Below are 22,695 nucleotides of genomic sequence, written 5' to 3'. Positions count from 1 at the left end.
AAAAATAATGCAGAAAATTGTATCCATGCTTTGTCACTTCTAGGTTAGACTACTGCAATGCTCTACTTTCCAGCTACCCGGATAAAGCACTAAAGACACTTCAGTTATTGCTAAACACCACTGCTAGAATCTTGACTAGAACCCCAAAAATGTATCATATTTCTCCAGTGCTAGCCGCTCTACACTGGCTTCCTGTTAAGGGCTGATTTCAAGGTTTTACTGCTAACCTACAAAGCAGTACATGGGATTGCTCCTACCTATCTTTCCTATTTGGTCCTGCGCTACGGTCACAAGATACAGGCCTCCTTACTGTTCCTAGAATTTCTAAGCAAACAGCTGGAGGCAGGGCTTTCTCCTATAGAGCTCAATTTTTATTGAATGGTCTGCCTACCCATGTGAGAGACGCATACTTGGTTTTGATCTTTAAATCTTTATTGAAGAATCATTTCTTCAGTACGTCCTATGATTGAGTGTAGTCTGGTCCAGGAGTGTGAAGGTGAACTGAAAGGCACTGGAGCAACGAACCGCCCTTGCTCTCTCTGCCTGGCCGGTACCCTTCTCCCCACTGGGATTCTCTGCCTCAAACCCTATTACAGGGGCTGAGTCACTGGCTTACTGTTGCTCTTTCATGCCGTCCCTAGGAGAGGTGCGTCACTTGAGTGGGTTCGGTCACTGACATGATCTTCCTTCGTCAGGGAGAACTGACAATGTTCTCCCTGACGAAGGCCATGTAACCGAAACGCGTTGGTTTTTCAAAACTTTGTTTCTATTGAACATGCCATACTACATTTACATTTATATTTAAGTCATTTGGCAGACGCTCTTATCCAGAGCGACTTACAAATAAAGGCATTTTAATCAATTATATGAAGAGGCCTTGGTCCTTCTTTCTTTTTGATGACCAATTACCCCTTTCACCAAAGAGCACCTTCTATCTACCAAAATGTACTATTGTGTACCTTAGTAGCGCTTCCCTTCCTCCTCTTTCCACGGCTTTATAAATACATAAATATAAATCATGTGTAAGCAATTGTCAAAAACTATAATGCCTGTATCATGTTGTTTTGTCTGCCTTATTAATACTTGTAGCATGTTGTGTTGTCATAGGTGGTGTCTCTCTCGTCTCTCATCTGCTGATGTATCTGTGCTGTCGCCAAGTGTGTTCTGTCTGTGTTGTCCATCTTGTCTTACACTTTCTTTTAATCCTCGCCCCCTGCCACACTAGGACTTTTGCTTCTAGCCATCATTGTAAACAAGAATGTATTCTTAACTGGCCTGCCAGGTGAAATAAAGGTCCAAATAAAAGTAATGGGCTAAGCCAGAGTCAGTTTAGCTACAGGCTTGAAATAACACAATAATTCTGACAGTAATTCACAGTTAAGCTTTTTCATCTATGGGCTAATGTTGTGAAAAACCAGTGCCTTATACTATAATTTCATTTTGCTGCTTTGTCGACATTCTCTTTCTTCAGCTCCGCCACATGGCTTTCACTGGCACTCAGGCTGGACTAAAGGGCGGCATTCTCTGTCTTCACTTCCCCCACCTTCCTTTCACTGGCACTCAGGCTGGACTAAAGGGCGGCATTCTCTGTCTTCACTTCCCCCACTTTCCTTTCACTGGCACTCAGGCTGGACTAAAGGGCGGCATTCTCGGTCTTCACTTCCCCCACCTTCCTTTCACTGGCACTCAGGCTGGACTAAAGGGTGGCATTCTCTGTCTTCACTTCCCCCACCTTCCTTTCACTGGCACTCAGGCTGGACTAAAGGGCGGCATTCTGTCTTCACTTCCCCCACCTTCCTTTCACTGGCACTCAGGCTGGACTAAAGGGTGGCATTCTCTGTCTTCACTTCCCCCACCTTCCTTTCAATGGCACTCAGGCTGGACTAAAGGGCAGCATTCTCTGTCTTCACTTCCCCAAAGTTCCTTTCACTGGCTGCCACTCTGGACTCCAAGGCTGATAGTTGTGCTGCTTGGGTGGCATTGGGGCTCCTGAGTGGCGCTGCGGTCTAAGTCACTGCACCTCAGTGCTTGAGACGTCACTACAGAAACTCTGGTTTGATTCCAGGCTAAATCACATCCGGCCGTGATTGGGAGTCTCATAGGGCAGTGCACAATTGGCCCACCGTTGTGATTGCCTGGTGTTGGCTGTCATTGTAAATAAGAATTTGTTCTTAACTGACTTGCCTGGTTACATAAAAAAATATATATATCTTTCTTCAGCTCTACCAACTCTCCCTCACTAGCTGTCAGTCTGGACTCAATGGCAGCATTCTTTCTCTTCAGCTCTGCCCCACTGGCTGTCACTTTGGCCTGCGCTGTTGTCAGCTCGGTCTCTAATTCTTCTCAGTTCTTGTATTGAGGACCATATTGATTTCTATTTTGTACACCATGTCCTCGCTGTTCCTCAGTCTGTTCTCTATGTTCCTCAGCTCCACTCTCTGCTCTACCACCATGTCTTTCAGCACTGTCAGCTCAGCTCAGCTTTGGTTATTTCTAGAGCTTCACCCTCACTCTCTCCCTGAGCCCCCCATTCCCCAGATTGTTTCAGATGGCAAGCATGTGGATGCCTTTAGTTATCTTCAACACCAGTAGAAGTAGTAAATGAAATAATGAACCATTAAACATTTATTTTCTTTACATACAGAAGTACAACTCTAGTATCAGTGCTTGATGACAGGACAAGATAATTCTGTGCATTACATTATTGTGCTGTGGTGGAGAAAAGATAGCCTGGTCCCAGATCTGTTTGTGCTGTCTTATCAATTCCAACTGACCATATCACTTGGCAAAAACAGCACAAAGAGATCTGGGAACAGGTGAAGGAAAGTGTTCATAACCTAAAACCACAAAGTGAAGCCACTTGACAACAGTGAGACAGTGAGGCAACATGCAAGACAAGAGCAACATGCCGATAGAAAGGTATTTTCTTTAGGTTTTCAATTCTCCATAACATTCATTTAAAGAAACACGTTGGGCAGGCAGCACGAAAACATCATTCTTCGCTTCACTTTCATAGCAATTAAGTAAATATCAAAAGGATCACCTGAGTGCGCCATCAGGTTAGTGTGTTGGACACACTGCATTGTAAAAGAGGAAAATTACAGTTTTATAGTAAGAGCAATGTCGGTTGACATATAAGTGCATATTTTTCAGCTTGCACTCTCCCCCGAATTGTACTTAAAGGGTTACAAACGCTTGTCACTGTGTTAGTACCCTTTAAGTTACATCCTTTATACCATTCGTTAAAGGTATATAATTGCACCCCAGTTTGTACCTTTCTTACATATATTCCACAGGTAGACAAGAAAGTAATTGTTTTGAACTGAAGATTGACCACATGGTGAAAGAATGAATGCTATTAATTGATTATTCAGTGTCATCGATGGACACAGTTTTGTAGAACCAAAACATACACAGGCTGCCTCTGCTCAACGCTCAAACTCGAGAACGAATCATTTGGGGGTCTGCGTCAGTACGCAAAAGATTTAGTGCTCATCTCCCTTGCTGCAGTCAAGCAGTGTCATTCCGCCAAGAGTCATTCTAATCCGGTTGCTGCCACAACTAGACCTTGTTACAAAGATATCAATAAACAATATTGTTTTGTATGCGTAGCGATCACAAATGTACATTGTTTGAAGCACACTTTCATAAGTCCCATAATAAATGACAGCTCCAATTAGCCCCTTATGGTGAATGACATGTGAACAAGAGGCTTGTAGAATCATGACTCTTTCGAGTTTTCACTTCATCGTTCGCTGGTAGGGGGTCTTGCATGCTCTGGGCATTACTGAAACAAGTTCAAAGACTTGTTCTTTGACTGAATGAGTTTGAAAAGATCAGAGTCAGTAAAAAGAGCTGAACTTCCCATCACTACATCCCTGACACCAATGCAGCAAATTCAGGGGGTAGTCCTGACTAGGACTCAAATCTGGGTCCAGTGAATGAATGTCAAACAAACAGGTTTACATGGTCATGGTTTAGTGGCCACATCAGACCTGCAAATCACATTATGCTGGTTTGCAAAGTGATGTTTAATTTCCATTGGATTCCAGTCAGAGTTAGAACATCCAACATATGGAATTGTTTTATTCACCCACATACTACATTCAGAAAGACTGTCAGGGTTAGAAACATTGAAAAAGGAGACCACCTAAACCATTTAAACTGGAACAACCATTTCAGTATCAGGTACAATAAATCTAACTAACTGATTGGATTAGTTATGAAAAAATATATGGTATTTATCTTTGTGTAGAATAAGATTAGTCAATCAATTAAAGTACATTGCCAGGTCGCAATTGTAAATGAGAACTTGTTCTCAACTTGCCTACCTGGTTAAATAAAGGTTAAATAAAAAATAAACATAAATATGATAATGATGGGCGTGGTTTTAATGGGACTGTTTTACCCTCCACAGAGTAAAACGTACTTCATCACACTCTCACACTCAACTCTAGTTATTAACACCAACACTTGGGGTTATTTTACACCACTGAGTAATCATTTAAAACAACACTAGACATGTTACACTGAAAAATCCACACTAGGTAACACTGGCCAATTTGCTCTGAACCTTATGGTACAAATTAACTTTTTAGGGTCGCACCACAGTGACAAAGCCGTTAGTTCCATTAAAGTAGCAAAAGTTCATAATTGTACGTTATGGTTGGGCACATATAGTATGTACCTTTCTTCAATACATTCTCAATTTGGAGCTTTTCTGCTAAGCAAAGGTACAGATTAGAACCGTCAAGAATCATTAGTGCACCCTTGAGGTACACAGAATATGCTTGTATCCCGGGGAAACAGATTATGTTTTGAAAGTGATAGTGTTATGATTGTACCTTTATATCTAAATGATTGGGTACAGAAAATATACCATATACTAGATTATCCGCCCATGTACCCTAAAAGTTAGGGAACTGTACCATATGAGATTATATGCGTACATCTAAAGATACCTTATGTGTAGTTTGAACTTGTTGTACCCCAGGGAACAATAAAGTAGCCTAACATTCCCCCTTTCTGAGCATGGGGAGCACATTGAGATGAAACATTCCTATAGAGTTGTAATCAACAACCAACATGTTTTCTATGCCGTGGTTCTCATTGTGAGATATAAACAGCTGCCAGAGAGCAGAGCAGGTCACACTGATGGGGGTGGAGTGTATAGCAGTTGGCCTAGACATGTGTCTGAGCAGGCACACAACATATGATAAGCAGGTAGACAGACGAGCTGGGGACGTGTGGCAAGAGGGGAAAACCTTCCTCTTCCATGTCCCTCCCTCCTCCTCTTCTCTCCCCTCCCCCCTCCTCTCCTCTCCTCTCCCCTCTTCTTCTCTCCCCTCCTCCATAAAGGAGAATTGCTTGTATCCCAAATGGCACCCTGCTCCCTATAAAGAGCACTACCGAGTGCGTTCCATTTGGGACACAGACGTAATCATCATCACTAAAGCTGTGTCGGAGCCTCCATTAAGATACTAATCAGAATCTGCCCTGATATATCACCACGTGTTAACATTTAAACTCTAAACTGTTTTCTCCCATGATCCCTCTTGATACCGCCGACGTCCCCACTGTGTGTGTCCCCCCGGGGTCGCCACAGTTACACCCTCTCTCATCCCCCCTCGCTTGGAGGGGGGACGTCTTCAAAGAAACGTTCGGTAAAATCTGCGTCTGTACCCCGAGGCCAAGCCCCTGTCTTAACTGGTCATAGGATAGAGAGACCAACAGAAACTATTAGGCTATGGTCACTGGAGACATGGGGGGCTTTGTTAGATGGACAGCTGTACACAGAGCAGAGTGGACACCTCCGAGTGCTGTCACACTCTCCCTCTCTTAGCTGGGTGAAGAATGGACACATAGAGTGACTCTCAGAAGTCAGTATGCCATGATCACTAGCAGGACGACATGAACACACAGCTGCATGAGGTAACATCTGTGGCTGTGCCTGAGGCCGGGCACCCTTTGAGCTAACAGGATGAATACATAGAGAGACTCTTAGAACTCAGTATGGATGGATGGACACACACAGCTGCACACAGAGGGGACAGCACTAAGCAAATCAAAATCAAATCATATTTTATTTGTCACATACGCCGATTACAACAGGTTTAGACATTATCGTGAAATTCTTACTTACAAGCCCTTAACCAACAATGCAGTTCAAGAAATATAGTTAAAAAATATTTACAAAACAAACTAAAGTTTAAAAAAATCCAATCAAATCAAAAAGTAACAAGAAAATTACATAACAATGACGAGGCTATATACAGGGGGTACAGATACCAAGTCAATGTGCAGGGGTACAGGTAGGTTGAGGTAATTTGAAAAGTGACTATGCATAGATGATAAACAGCGAGTAGCAGCATTGTAAAAACAAAGGGGGGGGGGGGGGCTTTCTCTGATACCACTTAGTATATAGGTCCTGGATGTCAGGAAGCTTGGCCCCACTGATGTACTGGGCTGTACACACTATCATATGTAGCGTCTTACGGTCAGATACCAAGCAGTTGCATACCAGGCGGTGATGCAACAGGTCAGGATGCTCTAGATGGTGCAGCTGTTTAACGTTTTGAGGATTTTGGGACCCATGCCAAATCTTTTCAGAAAAGGTATTGTCGTGCCCTCTTCACAACTGTCTTGGTGTGTTTGTACCATGATAGTTCATTGGTGATGTGGACACCAAGGAACTTGAATCTCTCGACCCGCTCCACTTCAACCCCGTCGATGTTACCTGGGGCATGTTTGGCCCTCCTTTTCCTATAGTCCACGAACATGTCCTTTGTCTTGCTCGCATTGAGGGAGAGGTTGTTGTCCTGGCTCCACACTGTCAAGTCTCCGACCTCCCCTCTATAGGCTGTCTCATTGTTGTAGGTGATCAGGCACTGTTGTGTCATCAGCAAACGTAATGATGGTGTTGGAGTCATGCTTGGCTACAATGAACAATGAACAGCATTCTCACATAGGTGTTCATTTTGTCCAGGTGGTTAAGGGCAGTGTGGAGTGTGATTGAGATTGCATCATCTGTGGATCTGTTGGGGTGATATGCAAATTGGAGTGGGTCTAGGGTTCCCGTAATGATGGGATTGATGTGAGCCATGACCAGCCTTTCAAAGCACTTCATGGCTACCGACGTGAGTGCTACGGGGCGGGAATCATTTAGGCAGGTTACCTTCGCTATCTTGGACACAGTGACTATGGTGGTCTGTTTGAAACATGTAGGTATTACAGACTCGGCCAAGGGAGAGATTGAAAATGTCAGTGAAGATGTTGCTGTTATCCATGGCTTCTGGTTGGGATATGTACGTACAGTCACTGTGGGGATGACATCATCGATGCACTTATTGATGAAGTCGGTGACTAAGGTGGTATACTCCTCAATGCCATTGGATGAATCCAGGAACATATCTGTGCTAGCAAAACAGTCCTGTAGCAGAGCATCCGCATCATCTGACCACTTCCTTATTGAGCGAGTCACTGGTACTTTCTGCTTTAGTTTTTGCTTGCAAGCAGGAATCAGGAGGATATAATTATGTTCAGATTTGGAGTGCGAGGGAAAGCTTTGCATGCTTCTCTATGTGTGGAGTAAAGGAGGTCTAAATTCTTTTCCCTCTGGTTGCACATTTAACATGCTGGTAGAAATGAGTTAAAGCAAATTTAAGTTTGCCTGCATTAAAGTCCCCGGCTACTAGGAGCACCGATTCTGGATGAGCATTTTCTTGTTTGCTTATGGCCTTATACAGCTCGTTGAGTGCAGTCTTAGTGCCAGCTTTGGTTTGTGGTGGTAAATAAACGACTACAAATAGTATAGATGACAACTCTCTTGGTAGATAGTGTGGTCTACAGCTTATCATGAGGTAATCTACCTCAGTTGAGCAATACCTTGAGCAATATTATTGACAAATTGACACCCCCGCCCCTCGTTTTACCAGACGTAGCTGCACTGTCCTGCTGATGCACTGAGAAGCTAGCCAGCTCTATTTTATCCATGCTGTCCTTCAGCCACGTCTTGGTGAAACATAAGCTATTACTGTTTTTAATGTACCGTTGGTAGGATAGTCTTAATCGTAGATCGTACAGTTTGTTTTCCGACTATTGCACGTTGGCCAATAATACGGACAGTGCGTTACTGTCTATTAGAGAGAGACTTGTCAGTGGAGGGGTACACGTTGAGCTGGTGGCACTTGGGGACATGAAACAGAATAACTTAATTTCTATGCTACTCTAATGTTGGTATTGAACTTCATACTGTACGTATCAAAAAACTACAATCACATTATATGACTATACTGCTTAACCCTATAGTATACTGTATTAAACAACTACTGTACAATCACATTATATGACTGTGCTTAGCCCTGTAGTATACCGTACTATAAACTGGGTGGTTCGAGCCCTGAATGCTGATTGGCTGAAAGCCGTGGTATATGAGACCGTAAACCACGGGTATGAGAGAACTTTTATTTTTACTGTTGTAATTACATTTCTAACCAGTTTATAATAGCAATAAGGTACCTCGTAGTTTGAGGTATATGGCTAAGGGCTGTATCCAGGCACACCGCGTTGTGTCGTGCATAAGAACAGCCCTTAGCCAGCGTATATTAGCCATATACCACACCCCCTTGGGACTTTTTAAAAATTAATACTGTACAACCACATTATATGACTGACTTTCTTAACCCTATACTATAGCGTATTAAACAACCATTGTACAATCACATTATATGACTGTACTGCTCAAAGAGATTCACAGAGATTGGTATTTGTTTGGTTGGTCTTGTGCTCATGTATGATAATACATGAGCACTGGTATGGTAATATGATGATTATAACATGTATGATAATAAATCAAACATAATAGTATGTTGATTACTCATCCAACTGGTCACACACTTAGAATATGTGGACAACTACAAATACCCAGGTTCTGGTTAGACTGTAAACTCTCCTTCCAGACTCACATTAAACATCTCCAATCCAAAATTAAATCTAGAATCGGCTTCCTATTTCGCAACAAAGCATCCTTCACTCATGCTGCCAAACATACCCTTGTAAAACTGACCATCCTACCGATCCTCGACTTCGGCGATGTCATTTACAAAACAGCCTCCAATACTCTACTCAACAAATTGGATGCAGTCGATCACAGTGCCATCCGTTTTGTCACCAAAGCCCCATATACTACCCACCACTGCGACCTGTACGCTCTCGTTGGCTGGCCCTCGCTTCATACTCGTCGCCAAACTCACTGGCTCCAGATCGTCTACAAGTCTCTGCTAGGTAAAGCCCTGCCTTATCTCAGCTCACTGGTCACCATAGCAGCACCCACCCGTAGCATGCGCTCCAGCAGGTATATCTCACTGGTCACTCCCAAAGCCAATTCTTTCTTTGGTCGCCTCTCCTTCCAGTTCTATGCTGCCAATGACTGGAACGAACTGCAAAAATCACTAAAGCTGGAGACTCTTACCTCCCTCACGAGCTTTAAGCACCAGCTGTCAGAACAGCTCACAGATCTCTCCACCTGTACATAACTCATCTGTAAATTAGCCCATCCAATCTACCTCATCCCCATACTGTATTTATTTATTAATCTTGCTCCTTTGCACCCCAGTATCTCTATTTGCACATACATCTTCTGCATATTCTACCATTCCAGTGTTTAATTGCTATATTGTAATTACTTTGCCACCATGGCCTATTTATTGCCTTACCTCTCTTATCCTACCTCATTTCCCCAAGCTGTATATATATTTTTCTACTGTATTATTGATTGTATGTTTGTTTATTCCATATGTAACTCTGTGTTGTTGTATGTGTTGAACTGCTTTATCTTGGCCAGGTCAGCGTTGCAAATGAGAACTTGTTCTCAACTAGCTTACCTGAGTAAATAAAGGTGAAATAAAATAAAACAAATATTAGCTATTTCCAAACACTAAACTGCAAGGAATGATCCAGTTGTAGTGGGAACAATGAGCATTTAGGCTGCCATCTGAAAGACTTAAGATTATAATAATCGTCATGGCAGGTAGTCATTTTAGTGTGCTTTCACATGTTCATTATTTAAAATGAGTGAAGGCTGCTGAGGGGAGGAGGGCTCATAATAATATCTGCAACAGAGCGAATGGAATGGCATCAAACACATGGAAACCATTTGTTTGATGCATTTGATACTATTTCACCTATTCCGCCACAGCCATTACCACAAGCCCGTCTTCCCCAATTGAGGTGCCACCAACCTCCTGTGTTTAAAATATATTTTATACACTCCTGAGTGGTGCAGCTGTCTAAGGCACTGCATCACAGTGCTTGAAGTGTCCCTATAGACCTGGGTTAAATCCCAGGCTGGGTCATAACCTGCTGTGACAGACAGTCTCATAGGACGGCACACAATTGGCCCAGGGCCATCTGGGTTAGAAAAGGGCTTGGCCTGGGGGGCTTTACTTGGCTCTTTGCACTCTAGCAACTCCTTGTGGTGGGCTGGGCAACTGCAGGCTGCTTTTGGATCAAGCGGGCAGGTTTTAAGGAGCGCGGTTTGGTGGGTCATATTTTTCTTGACTTGACCTTGCCTCTCCCAAGCCCGTTGGGGAGTTGCAGCGATGAGACAAGGTCACAATTGGATGTCACAAAAAAAGTGTATAAAGTAGGCAATTAGCTTACTCTCAATTTCACTGAGACAAAATATATGCCATTTAGCAGTCGGTTTTATCCAAAACAACTTACAAGTGCATACATTTCACGTATGGGTGGTTGCAGAAATTGAACCCACTACTCTGACATTACAAGCACTATGCTCTACCAACTGAGCTACAGAGGAACACAGGAGACATAATCAACAAAAATGTGTCCATCTCTCTTACTGCCTGTTCCTATTAGTGCAAACAAATGAACTATCTTATGTAGTTGACACGTCTTCTCAAACCAGTTATACAATGGTTATGAGGAGGACAGAAAAGTATGTCCGTATTTAAAAGCCTTTCACTGAGGACTAATTGATGAGCCAGAGGTGCATGATTAAATGGTTATTTCAAGATCAAAGTCTAAACATTGTTCATCAACTCTTGGGGCTAAATGAATTAATTGCATTAAAAAGTAATACACCAACAGATTGCACTTGCCAACTGTTAAATCAGTCATTAATTAGATGCATGTATAGAGAAGAGAACACTCAGCTCCAAACAAATACTGATGTCACAAAGTGCTTGTTGATCCCATTTACACATGATAATGCAAATGTGTCAGTAAGTGTGGATGTTTCAAGAGGACACTTTAGCCCTGTGCTATTTACAATGAAACACAGGTTCTCATGCCTTATTGATGAAATATCTCATATTAAAAATTGTCATTTGAATTTGTCCTTATCGCCTTATGGATGTTTCTAGGGGCTTGCACAGGAGCAGATGGAAAATGTACTTTCTGTGTGCCGTCCGTCAGTCTGATGTGAGATTTGTTTAGCTAGCTGAGCTGAAGCCCACAGGGGGAGTGTGTTTGTAGAACAGGGTCTTCTTCCCCTGCTGCGGCTTTTAGGCACTTACAGCAAGCATTCATTTAAACCTCCACCCACTTGCGTTTTCATGAAAAATAACCACAGCTGTGGTTTGCTCCTCGCTCTCACTGTTGAATTGAAGTACTTAATGCTATTTGTTTGCTTGATTGGTTCAGTTGTGCTGCTCAGCAAGCCTGTCACACTGTCATTTGGGCAAATAGGCATGTGGAGTGTTCTCTCCATAGTAAAGAATAATGCACTATATGAAAATACACTCTTACCCTTACTTAACTTATGTTCTGTAAAGGAAGAGCATTTTGCATTTCCTTCTATTGTAAAGTGATTCACATAGAACTAAACTGCCCCCCTGTAGACAACTGAGAGGAAATGGTGAGGCTATGCTCAATGTGTAAATAGATAGATGAGCCATTCACTTTAAGTAGCATGCATCTCTTTTCACAGCATCTCTTCTCTCTATGTGTTAACTAAAGCACCATGTTCATCTGCAGCCAACAAGACCAAATAATGTCCATATGGCATTCTTTTTTTTACCAATATAAACAATAGCATGTTACATAATTACAACAAGCATCCATATATGGAAAGTAACATAGTCAAGTCAAGCACTCGTAATGTCACAAGCCAAATCTTCCCCCTAACGAAAAATAAATACTTTGTGCCATTTTAAACTGATTCCCGCTGGACATAATAAATATCATGTTGAATCAGAAAACATTCTGCTTGTTTTGAGTCCAACAACAGTTCAGGAAAAGGCCCTTTGAGAATGTTCACCTCAAAGGGTGATTGGCAGCTGTCCACGGAACATGGCTGGAATGCACTCTGTGGTTCTCTGTGGTTCCGAGGTCATAAGTGCTTAGGTCAACCGTGGGATAGGGGGATGAATGGTGGGATGGAGGGATAGAGAGCTGGGGCAATAAGAGGATGGGTAAAGGGGGTTGATCTGGGGTCTCAGGGTGAAGGTCACATGGTTCGTGGGATGAGGGGATGGGGTGATTGGAGGGTTTGGTCTCAATTAAGGGGATGTCTAAACTTCAAGGTCACTTGGTCTGTGGGATGGGGTGTTGGGGGACAGTGGAATGGGGGGGTGGAGGGGACAGTGGAATGGGGGGGTGGAGGGGACGGATTGAGGCATGGATTAGGAGAAGGAGGGAAGAGGGTACAGGGTTTGTCTCAATTAGGGAGGTTCCATAGTTAAGGTCGAAGTCACATTGTTCATGGGCTGAAGAAATGGCATAACAGAGGGGATGGAGAGATGGGGTGGACAAGGGGGTTGGTCTCAATTAGAGGGGTCTCATCTCAGGATTAAGGATCAAGGCCAGGGTCACATGGTCTCGTTAGCCCTGCAGGGTGTTAGGGGGGTGCGGTTGGTAGTCTCGGTGTGAGTGTTTGTCCCGCTAGACAGCAAGGACGTAGAGGCTTTGTCTTGGGCCTGCTGGTTGTGGATTATCCTTTGGTGGTACAACGGACCCCCCCCTGAGCAACAGAACATCCCTCACGGAGGCTCTGAATGGCTTACTGACGAAACAGTAGAGGAAGAAGTTGACTGCAGTGTTGAGCATGGCCAGCATGTTAGACAGGTCATAGGCAAGGTGGACCCGCCAGTCCTTGTGGACCGAGGACACGTAGAGATGATAGATGACCACTATAGTCCTGGGGGCCCAAAGGATGGCGAACGCGGAGGTAATAGCAAGCAGCATGGCGGTGCTCTTACCCAGGCGCCGCTGTGGAGACAACCGGGCCCCGCTACCACCATGCTCCTCCTGGCACGGGACCTGTCTCTGCCGCGCCTGCAGCCGGTGAATGATCAGCAAGTTCAGAACCAGGAAGATGCTACACGGCAGGAAGTAGATTATCATCACGTGTGTCCATATGAGGGCAGAGTCCAGGGAGGTGGGCGGGCGGGCAACACGCCACATGTCAGACCACCAGAAGAATGGTATGCCTGACAACAGCGCCAGGGAAAAGACGACGGTGATAATCCGCCACGCTCGTGCCGGGTAGCTGATCTGGCGGTGGAGGAGCGGATGGCACAGTGCCACGTAGCGGTCCACGGTTAGGGGTACGGTGGCCCAGATAGAGGCGTGGTTGGCAGCAAACTCTGCCATGCTAACCGAGCGCAGGAGAAGGGTGGGGACCTAGAATACAATTAAACACAAAAATGTCATTTTATGTGAGAAGTCAGGACAAAGAGAAAGGAAATTCACAATAACAGCAAAACGATAACGTTGATCTACTCTACTTTAAACAACATGTAGGCAGGTCGATTAGAATTCAAACTTTCTCCCAAAACAGATCACTACACCTTTATCGTCCATTCATTACAACAAACAATAAAATGTTGTCCTTTGCTCATTTCTCAACCTAATTGTGCCCACTTTTTTCAGTGCACTGTCAGGGTTTTGAGCTGGCAATCCTTTAGCTATACGTCCACCTCCTTAACCACTGGACTACTGTACCTACTTCACGGTGGAACACAGCTGTTTCTAGCAGAAAGCCCACGAAGATAATGAAGAGCTGGGAGAGGATGTCAGAGCCTGTCAGAGCCAGCAGGTACACATGCATAGCCTTCTTAGTACGTGCTGCCAGCCGGGATAGAGCCACTGCAGTCAGTATGTTTACTGATAGATTGAAGGGGGAGGAAGTGGAGAGAGGCAGGGAGGGAGTGGGGAGGCAGAGAGAGGGAGGAGGGAGAGAGGGGAGGCAGAGAGAGGGTGGGGGATAGAGAGAGGGCAGGGTGGAGAAGGAGAGGGGGAAGAGGGAGAGAGGGGAGTGAGAATGAGTAAGAGAGCAATAGAGAGAGAACATTTATTTAAACACCATATGAAGTCCATTATACACTACATGACCAAAAGTATGTGGACACCTGCTTATCAAACATCTCCTTCCAAAATCATGGGCATTAATATAATTAATCCCGAAGGTGTTCGATGGGGTTGAGGTCAGGGCTCTGTGCAGGCCAGTCAAGTTCTTCCACACTGATTTCGACAAACCATTCCTGTGTGGACGGCGCTTTGTGAATGACCACATTGCCAGGCTGAAACAGGAAAGGGCCTCCAAACTGTTGCCACAAAGTTGGAAGCACAGAATCGTCTTATTGTATGCTGAAGCATTAAGATTTCCCTTGACTGAAACTAAGAGGCCTACACCGAAACGTGAAAAACAGCCTCTGTCCAATGGCGGCAAGCTTTACACCAGTCCAGCCAACTCGCATTGCACGTGGTGACCTTAGTGTTGTGTGCGGCTGCTTGACCATGGAAACCCATTTCATGGAGCTCCCTACAAACAGTTATCGTGCTGACGTTGCTTCCAGAGGCAGTTTGGAACTCGGTAGTGACTGTTGCAACCAAGGACAAACGATTTTTACTCACAATGCGCTTCAACACTCGACGGTCCAGTTCTGTGAGCTTATGTGGTCTGTCACTTCGCGGCTGAGCCAGTGCTGCTCCTAGACATTTCCACTTAAAAATAACAGCACTTGCAGTTGACCGGGGCAGCTCTAGCAGGTCAGAAATTTGACAAACAGACTTGTTGGAAAGGTGGCATCCTATGACGGTGCCACGTTGAAAGTCACTGAGCTCTTCAGTAAGGCCATTTTACTGCCAATGTTTGTCTATGGAGATTGCATGGCTGTGTGCTCAATATTATACACCTGTCAGCAATGGGTGTGGCTGAAATAGCCGAATCTACTAATTTCAAGGGGTGTCCACATACATTTATACATATAGTCTACTTGGCTCATGAGGTATTACCGGAAGATGTTCTATGGAGGAGGGAGATATTTGTTCTCAGGAAGCAGATAGTATTTCCAAGAGTCCCTTTTTCATAGCCTGGCTGCAGTGTCTGTGTATATGTGTCTGTGTCTGTGTATGTGTATATGTGTCTGTGTCTGTGTCAGTGTCTGTGTATATGTGTCTGTGTCTGTGTATGTGTGTGTTTTTCCAGTAGTGTGGCATACAGTAGCTGCATAGATTTCAGCTGTATTTATATGTAATCAGCTATCATTGTCTGGGTTTCTTTTCGGCGACTTGTCAATAGCACAATATTCCCACTAAAAACAATTGGTGCACATCTGTCTTCAGCCCTTCGCTCCAACCCACAGACCTCTCAATCCCCACTGGGAGTAATTAGTTCACTGTGCCAAAAGGTCATCTGGAGGATTCAGAGTGAGGGAATGCAGGCGGCTGATCTCAGATGAGCCCTCTAGTCTCCTGCTTCCCCTCCCTCCCTACAACCATCCCTGCCTATGTTGGATCAATAGCATATCACTGTGATCGGCACGTCTGCCAATGTTGTAGCCCCACAACAACACTGACAATGACAACACAGTTTACTTGAACTGAACACAATCCATTAATGTGACTGTTGTTTTGTCTTGTTGCTCAAGAATGTTGGAGTGTTCATTTTGGAGACTGCATGTGTGTGTGTACTGTATGCGCGCATGTACCTGGTACTCCCACACAGAGGAGGGAGCTATAATAGATGACAGGGAAGAAGCCCAGGACACATGTAGACCTCTGCAGATCCCCGTCTCCTGGTTTCAGGCCCTGCTCTGAAGAGCTGGGCACTGTGATGTTGGGCCAATCAAACATGACCTTGGTCCTCCTGGAAGAGAGAGGGAACGATTTGAAGGGAGGGTGGGAAATGGGAAGAGAAGGAGGAAGGGAGATGGAGAGACAAAGAGATGGAGGGAGGGAGGGAGGGAGGGAGGGAGGGAGGGAGGGAGGGAGGGAGGGGAGGGAGGGAGGGAGGGAGGGAGGGAGGGAGGGAGGGAGGGAGGGAGGGAGATATAACTATAACTATAAAATAACTATAAAATGACACTGAACAAAAATATAAATGCAACATGCAACAATTTCTACAATTTTACTGAGTTACATATAAGGAAATCAATCAACTGAAATTAATTAATTAGGCCATAATCTATGGATTTCACATGACTGGGAATACAGATATGCATCTGCAAAGTTGCTGGATATTGGCGGGAACTGCAAAACTCTGTCGTACACGTTGATCTAGAGCATTCCAAACATGTTCAATGGGTGGTGACATGTATGGTGAGTATGCAGGCCATGGAAGAACTGGGACATTTTCAGCTTCCAGGAATTGTGTACAGATCCTAGTGACATGGGACTGTGCATTATAATGCTGAAATATGAGGTGATGGCGCGGATGAATGGCCTCAAGACAATAGGCCTCAGGATCTCGTCATGGTATCTCTATGCATTCCAATTGCCATCAATACAATTGATTTGTGGTTGTTGTCTGTAGTTTATGACTGCCATACTATAATCCCACCATGGGGCACTCTGTTCACAACGTTGACATCAGCAAACCGCTCGCCCACATGAAACCATACACACTGCCTGCCATCTGCCCGGGTACAGTTTTGAAAACGGGATTGATCCGTGAAGATCACACTCAGTATACAGTACCAGTCAAAGGTTTGGACACACCTACTCATTCAATTGTAGAATAATAGTGTTGATGTCTTCCCTATCATTCTCCAATGTAGAAAAAGTAAAAAAATTAAGAAAAATCCTTGAATGAGTAGGTGTTTCCAAACGTTTTACTGGTACTGCATATACATATATATAAACTCATCAGACGTCATGATACGTCATCTGAAGTGCTCACTGAATTTGAGGGCATTGAGGGCTTGAGTCGCATGTGCTGAATACAACAGGTATTTGGCACTGTGAAATGCTTACTTACAAGCCCCTATATATATATATATATATACACAGTGGGGCAAAAAAGTATTTAGTCAGCCACCAGTTGTGCAAGTTCTCCCACTTAAAAAATGAGATAGGCCTGTAATTTTCATCATAGGTACACTTCAACTATGACAGACAAAATTAGAAAAATAAATCCAGAAAATCACATTGTAGGATTTTTTATGAATTTATTTGCAAATTATGGTGGAAAATAAGTATTTGGTCACCTACAAACAAGCAAGATTTCTGGCTCTCACAGACCTGTAACTTCTTCTTTAAGAGGCTCCTCTGTCCTCCACTCATTACCTGTATTAATGGCACCTGTTTGAACTTCTTTTCAGTATAAAAGACACCTGTCCACAACCTCAAACAGTCACACTCCAAAGTCCACTATGGCCAAGACCAAAGAGCTGTCAAAGGACACCAGAAACAAAATTGTAGACCTGCACCAGGCTGGGAAGACTGAATCTGCAATAGGTAAGCATCTTGGTTTGAAGAAATCAACTGTGGGAGCAATTATTAGCTTGCACAATTGGTGGCTGACTAAATACTTTTTTTGCCCCGCTGTAGGAGTTGGCAAGACAACACAGAGCAAATTCTCCAGTGTCCATATCGGTCCACACTTTTGAGTGTTAAATTAACACTGTGCTTAGTGCAGACGCTGTTACACTTAGTCAGTTACGGAACTAACACTTTCAGTTTTATTTGGGTATAGCAAGCCCCATCCCCCTCTCCCTGCCTCCCCCTCTCTTCCTTCAACTAGGCTGCTGTGGTCAGAGAGAGGTCGTAAATTCCTGAGGAGAAGACCCTGCCACATGGCCACACAGTATAAGAGGCAGAGTACATTTTCCTAGAGAACAAAGGAATTTCTTCCACCTCACAGAACTTGAGGTACGAACAAATGTTATGTTCCGGAGAAAGTATAAAAGATTGGTGAAGAGTCCAGCTACGAACTGGTTCGTTTGTTACGACTTGGGGAAGCTCATGGGAGACAGTGTGGCCACATTACGATATCGCTGTTTATATAATAGCCTCAGATATGAGGCTTACATCTAATTGTTGTATAAGATGAATGAGTGAGTATGATACTGTTTACACAATTTTACAATGTGAGTTTGGACTGTTTAATGAAGGAAAACTCAAAGGGAGTTACTCAAATTGAAAAGGGAAAACTCAAATTGGAGTTAACTAAATCAGAGCCCAGTTAGGGTCAGGCATCCTGGGACAGCCCTTTTCTGCAATTCCGAATAAAACCCAACTTTGAGAAATTATCACCAGAACATGTTTCTCTCAATCACGGGAGTACAAAGGTTGTAGACCATTGATGAATCTTTTAACCATAACACGCGGTTAAACTCTATCGATACAGACAGAATAAGAACAAGTCTTTGATATTAATTACTAGTCTGCAGCTAGAAATTCGGTATCGTTGAACGCGAAGAACGACAACAGCCGAAACATCCATTCTACAACAGCATTAATAAATGTCACTCTGAACTATCCACTATAACCACAACAGAGAGAGAGAGAGACGGACAATTCTACAAAAGAAACAAACTTTTCAACAGTGATCAAGACGACACACTGAGCGTAAATATATATACTGATTGCAATTGTTCCCGAATGAGTGAGCCTTCATGTGCAAAAGATTAGCATTTCAATTGTTTTAATTATCAACTCTGTAGTGACTTCTCAGCTGAACCCCCACTCCTCCTTTTGTCTAACAAGCCACCATTCCGGTTTAGCCCACTAGGGCACATTCTCCTATAATGTCTTGTAACCATATTTACCTTGTTGGTTTGTTTATGCATTTCTGTGAATTACTTAGTTAGTAATAAATAAATTATTTTTAGACAATTGATGTATGGATGACTCATAGTGAAGACTGGGTTCATGCAAATAACCAACCATTTATGACGTTTGGAAAGAGACTAACGTGAGGTAAGGTAAATAACAAATTAATCAGAAGACTATTGATCAGATATGAAAATATCTAAAAAGTTATTTTAGGAAATGATAACTTTGTAATCTGAATATTTTCCTTGGTGCCCCGACTTCCTAGTTAATTACAGTTACATGATTAAATCGGTTTAATCGCGTAATACTAATCACAGAGAATCTTTGATAAAACTATAAGGCTTCAATTTAATGATAGTAAAGACACAACAACCTCATATAGTATTTTTAACACTAGAAAGGGTATATAATTAACACCAATGGTGTTATGCAATAACACTTCATATAGTATTTTTAACCATGACACCAAAACATACATATCTCTTGACAAGGTCACTCACTCAGTGTTGGGTTAAGGACAATACAATAAAAGTCTTTATTGCCACATGCCCGTATGTAAGTAAATCACTTAAACAGGTACAACACTTCCATTCACAGGGTGCCAAAAATAACATATTGAAAGCCACACCCCCAACAAGCCATGCCTCCAATACAGTGACAACCCGTCATTCAAGGCAGGTGGGGCAGAGCCTGTTTTGCATGCTATTTTGGCATTAATACGTGTCACATATCAGTTTACAAACATTGTAATATATATATATATATATCATTGAGTTAATAAAGCTGCATACAAACATGGTCTCTTTCTTGTTTTCTTGAGTGAGGCAGCTCCAAAATGCATGGTGTTTCAGCCTAGCTCAGTGCTTTCTGTGGTGGTGGGGCAAGCCAGCAGAAAAATGGAGCATTGCGCCGTGATTGGCTCAATGATCTGTCACTCATGCAGACATTACGTCATCGCCAAGTCCAAGGGTAGAGCTACAGTAGGGGTTATATGTACAGTAGCTAGCAGTCATCATCATGAATCAAGTTGACAATCTACTGGCAAATACTTTTAAATCTTTGTCATATGAAGAGAAATAATGAAGCGAAATTCTAGATAAAACATATTGGTGCTCATTGGCCATTGGGTAGCTGAGTGGTTAGAGCGTTGGACTAGTAGCCAGAAGTTTGCAAGTTCAAATCCCCGAACTGACAAGGTACAAATCTGAACAGGCAGTTTACCCACTGTTCCTAGGCTGTCATTGAAAATATATATTTTTTTCTTAACTGACTTGACTAGTAAAATAAAGGTAAAAAAAAATAATGAAGCGAAATTCTACATAAAACATATTGGTGCTCATTGGCCATTGGGTAGCTGAGTGGTTAGAGCGTTGGACTAGTAACCAGAAGTTTGCAAGTTCAAATCCCCGAACTGACAAGGTACAAATCTGAACATGCAGTTTACCCACTGTTCCTAGGCCGTCATTGAAAACATTTTTTTTTCTTAACTGACTTGACTAGTAAAATAAAGGTAAAAAAATAAATAATAATTACACAACAAGTTGGAAATTGCAATTTCAACAATGAGTGGTTTGGAAGCAATCACTGACAGTGGCTAACTGCAAGCATTGTGAAGCAATCACTAGCATGCTATTCAGTGGAGTGGTCCCAAATCTGGGATTAAGGGGCTCTTTTCCAGGTCTAAAATTATGAACAATCAACATTGGCCATGCTGTCAATGAAGCATGATTTGTGCCAAGCTCAAAACAACTTAACTCGGAACTGCGAAAACTTGACTTCGGTGAGTTCAAGACAACTGTGAAGTCAGGAATAAACATGCTCTGACTGGCAAAATACATTTTGAACGGTCATCCAACTCGGAATTGTAAATCCGGCCTTTTTCTAGAGCGACGACCTGAATATCAATGACGTCATCATGATTCGACCTTGTTTTTTCCAAGTTCCCAGTTGTTTTGCACCATAAATCCAGAGAATGACAGACTTTGACGACACAATTTGCTCATGAAAGACTGCTGTGCCACCTTCTTGTTCAATAATGTATTGTTTGCTGCTGCAGCCACTGTAATATGCCAGGGAGATATGTATACTGTAGCTAAGAAAGCAATACTTAGTGTATGTTGTGTAGTAAGATCTTCGTAGCCCATGTGCCTCACCCTAATAATTTGGTCTATTTACCCATTTTAATTTCGCCTACTGTTCTGACTGGGTGTACATGTAGCCTATAACTTGTTTTAGAGAAATGTAATCATCAAATATTGTAAGAGCTTTCATTGTCTGCTTATAAGCCCCCTTTATTTAACCTACGGTTCTGACTTGGTGCACAGGGAGAATATTGTAAGAATGGCCCATGTTCAGAATTATGTCGCTGTACATTTCAAAAGTGCTGAACAAATAGTTATATTGACTATGTCCATCCTAGCTCGCTCATTAATGTTTTCATCAAAATGACAGATTGCCTCTTATCCGCTTTTCGTCCCCTTATGCCATAGTTTGTACATCTCAATTGTCAGTAGAAGCCACATTTGTTTAAGCAAGTCAACCATATCAGCTATGTTTACAGCAGTAAATGAGGTTGAATGAACTGTTTTGCTGCCAGACAAGGCTCCGCTGACAGCCAGGTTTAGCAGTTGTAAGATGTTGGGACTGCTGTTGGGACAGGATTATATAGGCTGTTTCTGGGCACTGTTTGTCACCGTTACAGTGCAATTCATATATTCTTTAGTGTTGTGTTGTGGCTTTGCTGGCATGCATTTTTATGCCCCACCAAGATTTAAATGTTAAATCGCCACTGTTCCAATATAATTTCCCAGTATGCCTTTTCGAGTGACCACCCATGACTGTAGTTGTTAGTGACAGCGATATGTTTTTTGAATTTGTTCATGTTCAGGTGAATGTTATCATTAAAATTAATCGTTATGACAATACATATATGATAAGTCCTTACTTTGATGGCCAACTTTTAACTTTTAACACAGGGGTGTTAGGAACCTCTGGTTTACAGGCCACATCAGGCCTGAAAGTTACAGTATGCTGTCTTTCAAAGTGATTTTTATTGAATCCAGGTAGATCCAACAGTGGACTTTTTATTCACTCACAACCTGCATTCAGAACAACTAGCTTGCTCTATAATACAGAATGAGTACTACTTGGATTTCAATTACTTTTTTTTTTTTACATTCATTTATTAAAAATTAATATTGAAAATAAATATGTTGATTTCGCAAATGTTAAAATATATTGTTGAACATAATATATTCTACAGGCATATCTGTCACGCTCTGGCCATAGAGAGGCTTTTATTCTCTATTTTGGTTAGGCCAGGGTGTGACTAGGGTGGGAATTCTATGTTCAGTTTCTATGTTTTGTATTTCTTTGTTGTTTGGCCATGTGGTTCTCAATCAGAGGCAGCTGTCACCATACTTAGGTAGCTTTTTCCCACATGGGTTTTGTGGGTAGTTGTTTTCTGTTTTGTGTCTTCCTGCACATGACATGACATGACATGACATGACATGTCATGACTGTTTTGATTTTCGTTCATTCGCTTTGTTATTTTGGTTAATCAGTGTTCAGTTCCAATAATAAAGATGAAAACGTACCACGCTGCACCTTGGTCCTCCACTCCTTCCAACAGCTGTTACAATATCGGAGTTGTGATCCAATTTATAGGCATTACCAACA

The 22,695-nt window shown here is 42.8% G+C and overlaps 1 protein-coding gene across 1 annotated transcript; it reads right to left on the bottom strand.

Moving 5' to 3' along the window:
• Positions 1-12,827: 12,827 nt before the first annotated feature.
• LOC135511374 (probable G-protein coupled receptor 142) lies at positions 12,828-16,095 on the bottom strand. The gene is given in 4 exon segments (XM_064932908.1): positions 12,828-12,977; positions 12,979-13,641; positions 13,967-14,124; positions 15,951-16,095. Coding segments are annotated over 4 exon segments (1,116 nt in total).
• Positions 16,096-22,695: the final 6,600 nt, after the last annotated feature.

The sequence above is a fragment of the Oncorhynchus masou genome, chromosome 24 (genome assembly GCF_036934945.1).
Source record: "Oncorhynchus masou masou isolate Uvic2021 chromosome 24, UVic_Omas_1.1, whole genome shotgun sequence".
NCBI lineage: Eukaryota > Metazoa > Chordata > Actinopteri > Salmoniformes > Salmonidae > Oncorhynchus > Oncorhynchus masou.
Note: the sequence above shows the minus strand (reverse complement) of the source record. Positions and strands in the feature narration are given on the sequence as shown.